Source organism: Chrysoperla carnea, chromosome 1, assembly GCF_905475395.1.
Source record: "Chrysoperla carnea chromosome 1, inChrCarn1.1, whole genome shotgun sequence".
Lineage (NCBI taxonomy): Eukaryota > Metazoa > Arthropoda > Insecta > Neuroptera > Chrysopidae > Chrysoperla > Chrysoperla carnea.
In genome coordinates this window covers 7,133,880-7,148,119 of record NC_058337.1, presented here as the reverse complement: position 1 = coordinate 7,148,119, position 14,240 = coordinate 7,133,880, and the positions used below count along the sequence as shown (strand labels likewise).

The following is a 14,240-nucleotide window of genomic DNA, read 5'->3' as shown; positions in this document are numbered from 1 at the left end:
TTTCCAGTCAAAATGCCAGATTTACTGTACCAAAATCAAATAATTTGAAGTAGCGACCACTTTTATCATTATTTTGACATTTGACATTTGTGTAAATTTCAGTTTTGACATTTGGATTAGTAGAGTTTATGAATACAAGATGGTAGTGAAGTAGTTAATAGATAAAACTACAATCAAATGTACAGTATGAGTGTATGAGAGACACAATTATTTTTGTATAATAAATTCTATCGTATTCGTATTCGTATTATAATAAAATTTATCCCACGATACCGGTTCACTAAGACTTCGGTAGTCAGTACGAAATTAGAACAAACTGAGTGTGTACATGTATTATAGTATGTCTATGTACAACGTATTATTATTTTCATATTCTAAAAAACACGTGTTTTAAAATATATAAATTAAATGTTAATCTTGTGTTGTGTTTGATATTTATAATTTATTTTATTATTCAATTAAAAAATGTTTTTAAATTCTTATTTTTGGTAAGTTTTAAGTTGAATATGAAATAAATCAGTGCATTATTTATGTTTAGGGTATAAAATTAAATACCTACACCCCATTTCATTTAGAATTCGATACCATGTGAGTTTTAGTTTGTCATAATAATATGTATCAATAATCGACTTAAAAACCTTAAAATATTTATTTTTTATAGTTCTATTAGTGTTTTTATTTAATAAAAATTGAATGGTTTTATTTAATATTTCAGATATATGTATAAAAAAATACGCTGTGGTCGTCTTTAAAATATATTTTAAAAGTTAAATAGTTTAAAAATTATAAATTACAAACATGAGTTTAAATACATCTAAAAATTCACAATATGAAAATGAACATTTAATTCAAAACAAAAGAAATGGAACGACAATTACGACAGCCCGAGGTAAGTTTTTTTTTTATTTGTTTTGTTTTATGACTAGGTATAATAACCTAATTCAGTCAATTATGTTTTGTTTTTAATATTTTAAGGTTAATTACAATTTATTAACGTTTTTAATTTGTATTTTATTTTAATATGCCCTAATTAATTAATCGAATCAATTATAATACCTATTCTTAATAGTTTTAAGTACGTTGTAATACTTGTAATCAGTTTAGTCAACAAGTTCAGTTTGATGAAATATAGAGATAAGGGATCGTAAAAATACGTGTGATAGGTTGTTGGATTCGGAATGATGTCTAGAAAAATGTACCGGGATCGTTTTTTATCACATTAAAAATTGCAAAAGTTATAAAAAAGATGAAAAAAAGGTATTTCGTTTTTCGCCAATATTTCACGAAATATTAAATTTTTATGAAATTAAAAAAATAACAAGTGAAAACAAACAATTGACTGAGTTAATTGTTGAAATACCATGCATAGTCAGTGTTGATTTCTTTATCACATTACACATATAAACATGTGACACATACATAACTGATAATCAAGTATAGTACATATTATAAAATTTTCGCCTAATTGGCGCCCTCACGGGTAAACAGTGATGTTTACGAAAAAATATTTCAAACAAAAGTTGTTTAATTTTTGATAAGGAACATTTTTTACATTTAAATTTTTGTTCTATCTCTAACGGTTTACAAGATGGGTCCTACGGACCAAAGATCCAATTGACCTATGATGCTCATTTACGAACTCGATCTCACTTTTTACGTCCTGAGTACGCTGTAAAAATCAGCTCGATATCTTTTTTCGTTTTTGAGTTATCGTGTCCACAGACGGACGTACGGACAACCGGAAATGGACTAATTAGGTGATTTTATGAACACCTATGACAAAATTTTTTTTCTAGCATCATTATTTTTAAGCGTTACAAACTTGGGACTAAACTTAATATACCTTGCATATTACATATATACATGGTATAAAAAGAAGGAAAAAATTTGAAAATTTTTTACCATAATAAATTTGAGAGCAGCGACTTCCAAACATGCCTTAAAAGGCAAAAATTCTCCAAAAAAGGGTGGTGCATAAAAGAGTTTATTAATAAAAATATCTTAAATTTCGGGTCACTTAGCATTTTGACTGTTTTTAAATTTTTTAAAAGTTATTTTATTCTCTCTGATTTACTTTACGATTTAAACACCCTTCACCCCAATGGTGCGGGGCTTAAAATTAAAAAGTTTTAAGCCATACAGACTTTTTTTAGGATAATTTTCTAAAGATAAAGACAATTAAAACAAATGAAAACAAACAATTGACTGAGTTAATTGTTGAAATACCATGTATAGACAGTGTTGATGAAGCAATCGTTTGTTTTTTGACGTCACGTTAATAAAAAAAGATATCCACTTTTAAATAGTTACACACACACTGATATGCCCATATTAATGCATACTATAAAATTTGCACCTAATAAGCGCCCTCGTGGGTAAACAGTGAAGTTTACAAAAAAATTTTTCAAACAAAAGTTGTTTATTTTTTTATAAAGAACATTTTTTACATTTAAACTTTTGCTCTATCTCTAACGGTTTACAAGATGGGTCCTACGGACCCAAGACCCAATTGACTCGTATTGCTCATTTACGAACTCGAACTCAGTTTTTAGGTCCTGAGTACGCTATAAAAATTTCAGCTCGATATCTTTTTTCGTTTTTGAGTTATCGTGTCCACAGACGGACGGACGGACAACCGGAAATGGACTAATTAGGTGATTTTATGAACACCTATACCAAAATTTTTTTCCTAGCATGAATATTTTTAGGCGCTATAAACTTTGGACTAAACTTAATATACTATGTATATTTCAAATATACATGGTATAATGAGACCCATCACCTTGTATGACTATGCGAAATTTAAAAACGATAGTCCCATAAACAACGAAAATATGAGGATGTCTTCATCTTAAATGCGACACACTGTATATTTTTTAATAACTTTGTTATTTCCGATTCTACGACTAAAAGTTAGAGAACCAAAGTTGTAGTGAATTTAATTTGCATCAAAAAATCCTTGTAAATTTTCTATGCGACGAATAGTTTTTCCCGATGTAGTGTAAAAACCATTCGCAGCCATTTTTATAAGATGGCGGCCGCTGGAAAAGGATTGGATTGGTTTTGACAACGAAAAAATAAAAATACGTCCTCCTTTTGTAACCCCAAATGTATCTTTTCAATGGACTAACTGGTTTTCCCCCAAAGCGATTTGTTTAAGAAAAACTGAGAGGTTAAATAAATGTGGCGTCCCCCTGTATGTTAAGATCAATGAACCTATTCAATTAAATTTATAATTTTTATTGAAAGATTGGTTGCCTAGGCGTGGTTATCTACCATAACCAAATCATTCGAAAAGTTATTGCACACACATTAATTTTATAAACTGTGAACAATGTATGCAGATTGTAAACAAAATTATTTGATGTAGAAACTTTTAACAATAACATATTGGGCTGTGTTCAATGGGTGGAGGATCACTGGTTTTATAAACAACGAGCTGTTAACCACCCGCTTCGCCGGACAACTTCAATTTTAAATACAAAGATTATTGTGTTATAACTACACTGAAAAAAAATTAAAATAATAACAACCCCATCCCGAAGTTGGCCATTTATATTGCAAAAAAGTAAAAATTATTTCTTAATGATTGGGAACAAGTATAGCTAAATAATTGTATTTACAATAGAATGGGATTTAAAATATGAATTCATTGATACAAATTAACTGAAGTTAAATAAACAAAATCATTAGTTCTATGAAAGAGATTGATTTTAGTTCAAAGTCATGCATTTTATTGATGGAAAAAAAATTGTACTCAGTTGGATTATATAATCGTATAAATGAAGCGAATCCATGAATTAAAAGAAAATTATTTACGTTTGCTTTAAATATAAGATTTGGTTATTACGAACACATAGCTGTCATGTCTAGTCCATATGTGCTTGTGTCAACTACATAAAGATTAGAAGAAGAAAGAGAAGAAACCATGCATATATGTAATATGCAAGGTATACTAAGTTTAGTCCCAAGTTTGTAACGCTTAAAAATATTGATGCTACGAACAAAATATTGGTATAGCGAAAAAAAATTCATGGTCCTTTCAACTTTCTCTTAACAAGGTTTGACTGTACATAATACTTAAATACACACTCATAAAATTTAAAAAAAAATGGCATTATAACATTGTAGGCATTTCGTAATTTAAAGATATATCCTTAAGATTTTGTGATAATCGTATTATAAAGTTAAAAAAAATATTTGTGTAGATAACTTTCAAAATGCATTTTGTAATGCTTTCAAAGGTACATTTTACATTTATCCTCATTTGAGTTTGTTTTAAGTCAAGAGGTAGGAACTAGTTATTAGGATTGATTATATCCTTCCTTATCTTTTATTAAATATTAATCTAATACATTTAGTAATAAGAGTTTTTATTTATTTTATGATATAAATCGATAAGTAAGAGTAAACAGTTTACAAATCAATACTGATTTGTTTTTGATAAACATGCTCTAAGGCAGTATTCTGGTCTAGAAATTTGAAGAAATTGATTTTTTTGTGTGCATATTTTTGATGATATTTGACAATCAACAGTTACAATATACATTTGCTGTTGATATAAAGCCTGTGTTGTATTTAAGGATGTTCCAGCATGGTATTTGCAGTTTCTATGTTAAAGCAATGGTACAATTTTTTTTTTCGACAGAATTTAACGAAAAATTAAATTTAAGAATTTAATAATGCTTACTATTAATTCCCAAAGTTTCAGAGACTTGCTTTAGTCATAATTTTGTGACAATCTGTATACGTAATCAAATTATTCACAGTTGTAACAAGAAACAATAAACTCAATCGATTAGTAGACTCCAAGTTCAATTTGGTTAGAAAAACTGATATAATGGTACAGGAGCTCGCAACGTCGGCAAAAAAGAATTTTATTATTGCTGATTTTATGATATGTTGTTCCCCTTGCTTTTCCTGTTAGAGCTTGGGCGGTCTGGCTGCCGGAAGTGGTTGCGTTTAGTACTGCGTAGCCTAAATGTACAGGTCATAATACTAAATTTTAAAAGAATTTTATTATGTCTGTAATTTTAATATTATGTTATTTAAGTATACAAAAACCTAAAATTAATTTACCAGACGGTAATTCGGTTGCTAAAACTTGAAAAAAAGCGAAAAAGTTATGAAAAATAAATGACATTTGTTAAATATATATCTTATGTTATGTTTTTTATCAAAGTGGTAAATGGCTGTGGTCGTTGAAGCGCTACTATTTTGTAATTATTTTAGTGATAACTAGTTCCGAGTTCGAATCCAGCAGCAGTCACCATTTTTTTTTCAATTATCTTATTTAAATTTTTTAATTTATTTAATAAAGTTTTTGATAAAATCAATACGCAAGTTTGGGAAATTCAACATATTAAGGAGGGTCCCTCACCAGTAATAGAAAAAAATAAATTAGTAGAAAATGATCCAAATTTTTAGTATGTTGTAGTTAACGATACATATTATTAAATCAAAAAAATTGGGTATTTTATCGATCAATTAATGAATTACTCTCTTAATTGATCGATAAGATACCCAAATTTTTTTTTGATTTAATAATATGTATCGTTAACTACAACATACTAAAAATTTGGATAATTTTCTACTAATTTATTTTTTCTATTACTGGTGAGGGACCCTCCTTAATATGTTGAATTTGAAAAACGCCATGGGGATAAATTATCAAAAAGTTGATTTTAGAGAATTCATTTTTCTTATTGTGACTTTGGTGAAGCTCTTAATAATAGTTTGGAAATACCTTTAATTAAATTGTTATTGATGTGGTGACCCCTAAAGGTCATATCCATTATGCATTTGATTTGTTTGAAATATAAGCGTCATGTCAGTTCTCAGTAAGTCAGTAAGGATTACATCATATCATATTCTATGTGAGTAGTAAATAATAAATGGTCATTTTAAGTTTTTAACATTAATTTTCATTGTAAATAAAGATATTGAACAATTATATTTACATAATAATACCACCTAGCTAACTCTAAGTAGTTACACTAAACAAATGAAATGATCAATAATACATCATTGCAAAAATATTACATTCATTACTCATTCAGTAATTAGCATACCTCTGCAATTTTATATTAGAGACTGGTTTGATTCAGTTGAGTTTGCAAAATAAATCATGAAATTTGAAAAAAGTTAAGGACGGTGACTCGCCAGTAATAGAAAAAAATAAATTAGTAGATAAGGTTCCGAATTTTTAGTATGTTATAGTTAACGAAATATATTATTGTATAAAACAAAAATTTGGGTATCTTACCGTTCAATTAAGAGAGTTTTTATTAATTAAAAATACACTAAATAACATAACCTGTTATGAGGATGGTATGTTATTTAGTGTATTTTTAATTAATAAAAACTCTCTTAATTGAACGGTAAGATACCCAAATTTTTGTTTTATACAATAATATATTTCGTTAACTATAACATACTAAAAATTCGGATCATTATCTACTAATTTATTTTTTTCTATTACTGGCGAGTCACCCTCCTTAATTCTGCATATATTATTAATTTCGTAGATGCATGATGGAACCGTCGTAAAACGTAAAGAAAGCGTCTAAGCGTAAACTAGCGTACAGGAAAATTATGTGATATGGACAGGCCACCAGATTTTGTAAATAATTCATTAATTGAGATTATAAATAATTGACAAAAATATAATTTTGAGTGGATATTTGATTTGCTCTTTGGCCTTAGATAATGTTAATTATAATTGTTATTGCTTTCTTATCAAAAGGAATGCATATTAAAACTTAAAAATTTTGCTTAATTGTACGTTTAAGGACGTTCTTGCGCGTATGTGTGTTATTAATAACAAAATTAAGGACGCTTTTTTGTGATCTCCGATTCATATACTTAATACTTTTCAAAAATAAAGTGTTTTTGATAATGCCATACTTACCGTAGTCAATCCATTTAAATAAATTACTTTAGTAATTAGATATAACAAGTGAAATTAAAATAATTAACTGAGTTACTTGTTGAAATATCTTGTATAGACAGTGTTGATTACGTAATCGTTTGTTTTTTTATGTCATGCTAGTAAAAAAAGATAGCCACTCTTACACACAAAGTAATGAGTATCTATATATGCTATAAACAAAATACCTGTATACGTACTATATAATGTCTCTCGCCTAATTTGCGCCCTCATGGGTACGCGCCCTAACAGTGATGCTTGTGAAAAAATGTTTCTAACAAAAGTTGTTTATTTTTTTACGTTTTTTACATTTCAACTTTTGTTTTATCTCTAACGGTTGACAAGCTGGGTTCTATGGACCCAAGACCCAATTGACATATGTTGCTCATTTGCGAACTAATCACGCTATAAAAATATCAGCTTGATATCTCTTTTCGTTTTTGAGTTATCGTGTTCACAGACAGACAAGCGGGTGGACTAATGATTGATTTTTTGAATATCTATAGCAAAATTTAGTTCGTTGCATCAATATTTTACTATCTATACATGGTATTTCAACAATTAACTTAGTCAATTGTTTGTTTTCACTTGTTTTTTTTTTTTTTTTAAATGGGGAGCCCTTTTAATTGACCAGTAAATGTAGGGTGAATTTTGTGTATAGTTCACCGGGTCATTTAGTACCTATTATTAGTTGAGAAATATTTTTAATTAAAAACGATTATTAACGAGGCTTAAGGATGTATGAGCATGACAACAATGTTTGATTTAAAGGCTCAAAATTTGTTTGTAGGTAGTCTTTTACTCAAAGAATATGTGGTTAAAATTTCAGCTTAGGTATCCGTGCAAATTTTTAAGAAAAAAGTCATTAAAAATCGATATAAAATACATTGGCTCTTATGGAGGAATCTCAAAAAACGACATATTTTGGAAGTTTTTGATAATTTTTATTTGGAATGAATGAAAACAAATTTAAAAAAAAACTTTTTAATAGAAAGTAAACATATTAGCAATGAATTAGAAAAGAAAAAAACTAAGTGTCACCGTCCATATAAGGGATGTAAGAGCAGGGTAGATTAAGGGTTGAAATTATTTTTATCTTATTTTCAACTTTGATGATGAATTTTGTTATAACTTCATGAATGTAGACGAAAAATAAGAATAAAATTTTTCGATATGTGTCTTGGTTTTCGAAATATCGAAAGCTAAATAATTAAACAAAATTTTCAATTTTCGATATTTTGAAAATTAAGCCAGATATCGAAAAATTTTATTCTTACTTTTCGTCTTATATCGTCAAGTAATAACATAAATTTATCATCAAAATTGAAAATATCTATTTTTAAATTTGTGCCCCCACTACCATGCTCATACATCCTTAAGTAGTCGATGCATTTGTTTTTTTGAAAAAATGAATAGCTGTTAAATTGAGACATGATCGGGCGGGCGGACTTTGAACGACATGAAATATGATGGGAATTTTTTGATTTGATTTATTAATTTGAAGTGAACTCAAGAGTTGTCTGTCAGTTCTATAAAAGAATGTTGCAACTGGATTTAATAATGAATATAAATGAAATCGTGGAATTGTTATTGTTAAATGCATTTTTAATATTAAATTAAATGAATTTAAAAAATTTTAATTAGATTTAATATAAATAACTTTTTTTTTATTATATCATTCAGTATTTAATAAATAAATATTTTTATTTATGTACAGAATTATTCAAATTCAAAGTGCCACAATTTTTCAAATAAACAATTGGTTTATAATGTAAATTTTAACAATATACATTTTTATCATCTAGTAGGTAGGATCGATGAACATTTGAGGAAATTTTCCAAGCAATAGCATTTCCTTCGGCAATTCGCTAAAAAGAACTCGTAATTTAGTGCATTATGAACAAAAGTAACGAGTTTCTATATTACCTGTATTATCAGCATATTATTCAGATTTCACATTATCATATACACTAAAATGAAGATCTTATCAAGCCTAATCATTTTTTTTATTTAGAACAATAAACGTGAATAATTTATGATTCGTGTCAAACAGTAATAAACTAATTATTTCAAATAAAGAAATTGATATAAAAAAAAGTACTTCAATTGTCGCTTAATGAATTTTAGGTGTTGATAACAATATTCTTTTGATTATCATAGATTTAGTCTAACATTCCAAATTGTAACTAATCAAATCTGAGATTTCCCAACTATAATGTATAGAGTGACTTTATACCGTAAAATCATCTAATGAGTCCATTAAGTGAAACTTAAAATTTCAAAATTTGAAGAAAGGGATGGAGTCAAATATTTTCCCCTTGACTCGATTACAATAATTTCCATTTATCGTTTTTTTTTGCAAAATCTAAAAAAAAAAATTAAACATTGATTAATTGCTTTGTGATAATTATATTTCGTAATAATAAAATTATGTTGATAATAATATTTATCAAAAATTAATTTTGCTGATAGTTAGTAGGTATATTATTTGTTATCTATATTATTATATGCTACAATTTATTAGGTAGTCCAAAAACAACGCATTTTAAATTACTTACAAAATCGCTTCCTTTTTTTTTAATATACTTAGTTAAGATAAGACACTAACTCTGTTACATATTTTTTTTATGAAACCAAATTTTTATTTTTGTTTCAAGTTTTTGTGTACTTTAATATTAATCCAGTAATTCTACAAATGACCCAATGATAAAATCGAATTTAATGCTACCCAGAGACAAAAATAGGGTCCTGTAGATTGAAACGTCCTTAAACCGTACTATAGTTTGCATCATAAAAGTACAAAAATCGTATCCATAGAAAATTGTTGATAATAAAAATAATTTATCAAATGAATTCGGTTTGATCAAGATACATTGTATAGTTTACGAGAAAATCGTAAAAAACCATCAAAAAGGAAGTTTTTTTATTTTTAACGTATTTCTTTTAATTTTTAAGCAAATGATTCCATATTTACTGAGAAAGTAGCCTTTATTGAGTAGAAAAAAATTGTTTTAAAATCTATAAACTTTTCTGCACAAGAATTAATTGATAAAATACGATCTTCATCCAGCGCCTGCACTAACAACCAAAACCATTAGCTTTCAAATATTTAATAAATATTATTTTAAACTTGAAATAATTGGATTAAATTTACAAAAATTATTAAATATTTTTGTTTAATTAAATATTACACACTTTACTAATAATATTATAATTTTAATAAATTGTCTTTAATTTCATAACCAAATAAAACTATTTATTAAGTATAGGTAACACATATTATTTAATTAATTAATTTATGTTTGATAAATAGTACAATGAAACTAAATGTCTAAAAGGAAATAAAAAAACTAACAAAACCAAAAAAATCCGACTTCAAAAAAAAAACTATTCCAAAACAAATTAATATGCGCTAAAAAGTAAAAAAATTATGTAGTTGCAATTATTGTTATTTTTGGAGTCGGTGTCAGCCAAGAAAACAACTGTGACAATCATTTTTCTACCTTAACTTTGAAGAAAATGCTAACGAAAAAATATTTCAAAGTTGTTTTATTTTTTTATAAGTTTTATAACTTTTACATTTAAATTTTTGTCCTATCCTTTTTCATTGACTGAATAGGCAAAAAATGCACCATTTTAAAATTTGACATATTTCGGTCAATTTTGAAGCTAGAAAATCGAAAAAAAAAAAAATTTATAAAATTGGTGCATAGTTTTTTTTGTAATTTGTAAAAAACTCATTAAACCCCCCAACTAACCCTTAAAAAAGATTGTGAAGCACTCCCTGATTGGCCAATTTTTTGGTAGGAAGGTTTTACTTTACAACCTAATAACAACTGTGAAAAATTTCAAAAATGCAACACTTTGTTTTCTTTACTATCATGATTTTTGATTTAATTTGGTTGTGCTATAAAGCAACATTAGCCTAGCCTAGTTCTACAGGTCGTGCTATAAAGCAAACCGCAGAACTTGGTCCAATCTGATTTCAGAACATGATGTCCCCCATAAAACTCTACAACTTAAGTTATTTTTTGATTGATTAATAACAAAACGATTCATTAGTCATTATAGTTAAAAATGGTACACCCTATATCATCTGATCAATTCCTCTTTTTAAATGAATGTTACATCGTCATCATCTAATCTTATTAAATGAATATAAATTATATTATTGTGTTATTCTTCTAATTTTAGATGGATAAAAAAACATTTAAATACTATTAGACTCGGAAAAATCCGTCAATCAGCATGATTAATTTTCGCATGAAAATTTTTTGCAGAATCCCGTTTAAAACATGCTCTTAAACATAAAATTGCAGGTTGCCGGTGGGTAACCCGGTAGGATATGGTTTCAACTAACTTTTGTTTAAACAAATAAGTAATATTGACCTTTGACGCTTTGGCAAAAATATTATCTTACAATTGGGGTCAAAATTAATAAAAAATATTTTAAGACAGTTTTCTCTTAACCCTCCAGTTTTGAAGTAAAAAATTCGTAAAATTTGAAAAAATGTGATTTTTACTATTTTTATTCCTCAAAAGCCTATTATACCATGTATATATGAAATATACATAGTATTTTAAGTTTAGTCCCAAGTTTGTAACGCTTAAAAATTATGATGCTAGGAAAAAAATTTTGTCATAGGTGTTCATAAAATCACATTTAAATCACAAAATTAGTCCATTTCCGGTTGTCCGTCCGTCTGTGGACACGATAACTCAAAAACGAAAAAAGATATCGAGATGAAATTTTTACAGCGTACTCAGGACGTAAAAAGTGAGGTCAAGTTCGTAAATGAGCATCATAGGTCAATTGGGTCTTGGGTCCGTAAGACCCATCTTGTAAACCGTTAGAGATAGAACAAAAGTTTGAATGTAAAAAATGTTCCTTATCAAAAATTAAACAACTTTTGTTTGAAACATTTTTTCGTAAACAGCACTGTTTACCCGTGAGGGCGCCAATTAGGCGGAAATTTTATAATATGTACTATTCTTGATTATCAGTTATGTTATGTGTCACATGTTTGTATGTGTCATGTGATAAACAAATCAACACTGACTATGCATGGTATTTCAACAATTAACTCAGTCAATTGTTTGTTTTCACTTGTTTTTTTGTTAATTTTGATCCAAATTATGTGATACAATTTTTTCCGAAGCGATTTGGTCAATATTATACTTATTTGTTTAAAAAAAAGTTTATTTATTATCCTACCGAGTTACCCACTGGCAACCTGAATTTTTACGTTCAGGAGCATGTTTTAAACGAGATCTTACAAAAATTTACCATGCGAAAATGAATCTTGCTCAATGAAAGATTTTGCCGGGACTATATGTATATAGTATATCTTTTGACCCCATGTCACCGATGCTATTACCAAAATATTGATTATTTATAATTATTATTATATATCATCAATATTGATTTCTAATTAATATCAAATGCATGTAATATGTGTAAAATTTGTAATTCTTAAATCAGTTACGGAAACAGAGAATGTATAGAAAAAACCAGCATATCGAAAGTGAATTTACACCTTTACAAAATTTTAAGAAACAAATATACAATTCTAGTAAGTACTCGAAAATTTTTTCTGACTAAAATTATAACTAATTGATCAAAACGGAAGGTTGATATTGAAAATTTAACGAATTATACACAATACAAAATGTACCAAAAAAATATTGTATTCGTTGTGTGCGTAGTCATGGTAGGGACAATAAAATCGATGCCAGCGCTTCCAGTGAAAAATTTTGGCGTTAAAGGGGGCTGTTATTACTAATTTGCAGTTCTTTACATGTTAATGGCATAGAAATGTCAAATTAAAATTATTGTAAAACACGAATTAATTAAACTTAATGCATTAAAAATTGTGAAAATAAGAAATCAAATTGCACAAATATTATTTTTCAAATGTAAATTATCATAATTATTTATTTAAATTTGTGAGACAATAATATTAAATTTTCAATGTAAGTCTTAAATGCAATCCATACAATTATATATGCATCCATACAATTCTATAATTAAAGTAGTGTATCGTTACCATGGAAACGAAACTCACGCACGGAGCGAATACATACTTAGCGTGGCTATAAAAACAGCATACAGTACGTAAAAAGTATTCTTATGCTGGAAAAAAAATTCTTAATATCAACCGATATGAGGTTGTCTCAACCTCATCACGAGATCAAATATGGCGCATGGTGCCACGAATGTAATACAAATACCGTACGGGGGTTGAGTGGTGAAGTTGACACAAACGCATGAGTTGTTTGTATGAAAATAATATATTGTCTAACAAATTTCGAATATTGTTGTTTTGAAATGCAAAACAGTTTTAAATAATCTATTTTTGATTGATTCTACCACTTATAATATTATAACAAAATACTTATGTGATTGTCACAACCACATGAGCCTGTTTATAAGGTTTATTTAAAAAAATTAGATTGCGAGTCGGATTTGAATCAGCGACATATAGATTGCTATTAATAATAATAATAATGGGGTTTAACCTCCGTTTCTCTGACATATACGCCTATAACAGAGGCCACCCACATCATTATTTGTGAATCTTTATTTATTTAATTACAAATTATATTTACAATTACATTTTTGATGTGGGTGGAGTCGGTTACTACGTTCTTATCCAAGCGACGACAATGTGATCAATTCTGCACTCCCATTAATTATAATTGTTCACACTGCCGCTGCCTGGATTCGAACCCGCAACCTAAGTCTAAGTAAACTAACGGTCTATAACTAATGCCTTAGACCGCTCGGCCACTTAGGCTCTTATTAATTTAGTGTCATAAGTCCGCTGCTGTACGCGCCTGCGCTATTGATGGTTGTATATATTTCAAACTAACTGTAAGTTAGTAACAACAATCTTTATGTAGTTGAAACAATCACATATGTACTAGGCATAACAGCTATGTGAACGTAATAACCAAATCCTATATTTAAAGCAAACGCAAAGAAATTTTCTTTTAATTCATCGATTCGCTTTATTTATACAATTATATATTACAATTAAGTAAAATTTTATTTTCCATCAATAAAATGAATGGCTTTAATCTAAAATCAATCTATTTCATAGAAGTTATGATTGTTTATTTAACTTCAGTGATTTTGTATCAATAAATTCATATTTTAAATTCTCATTCATTGTAAATACATTCATCTCATTCTATTGTAAATACAGATATTTAGCTGTACTTGTTTCAATCGTTAGGAAATTGTTTGAAAATATTTTTTCTTTATTTCAATATGAAAAAAGGATGAGGTTGCCATTATTTGAATTTTTTT

At 27.6% G+C, this 14,240-nt stretch overlaps 1 protein-coding gene across 1 annotated transcript in view; it reads left to right on the top strand.

Moving 5' to 3' along the window:
• Nucleotides 1–733: 733 nt before the first annotated feature.
• LOC123290925 (equilibrative nucleoside transporter 1) overlaps nucleotides 734–14,240 on the top strand; it is a 42,662-nt gene continuing 29,155 nt past the window's right edge. The window contains exon 1 of the mRNA XM_044871308.1: nucleotides 734–889. Coding sequence (XP_044727243.1) covers nucleotides 799–889 — 91 coding nt within the window. The 5' untranslated portion in view covers nucleotides 734–798. The remainder of the gene's footprint in view (nucleotides 890–14,240) is intronic.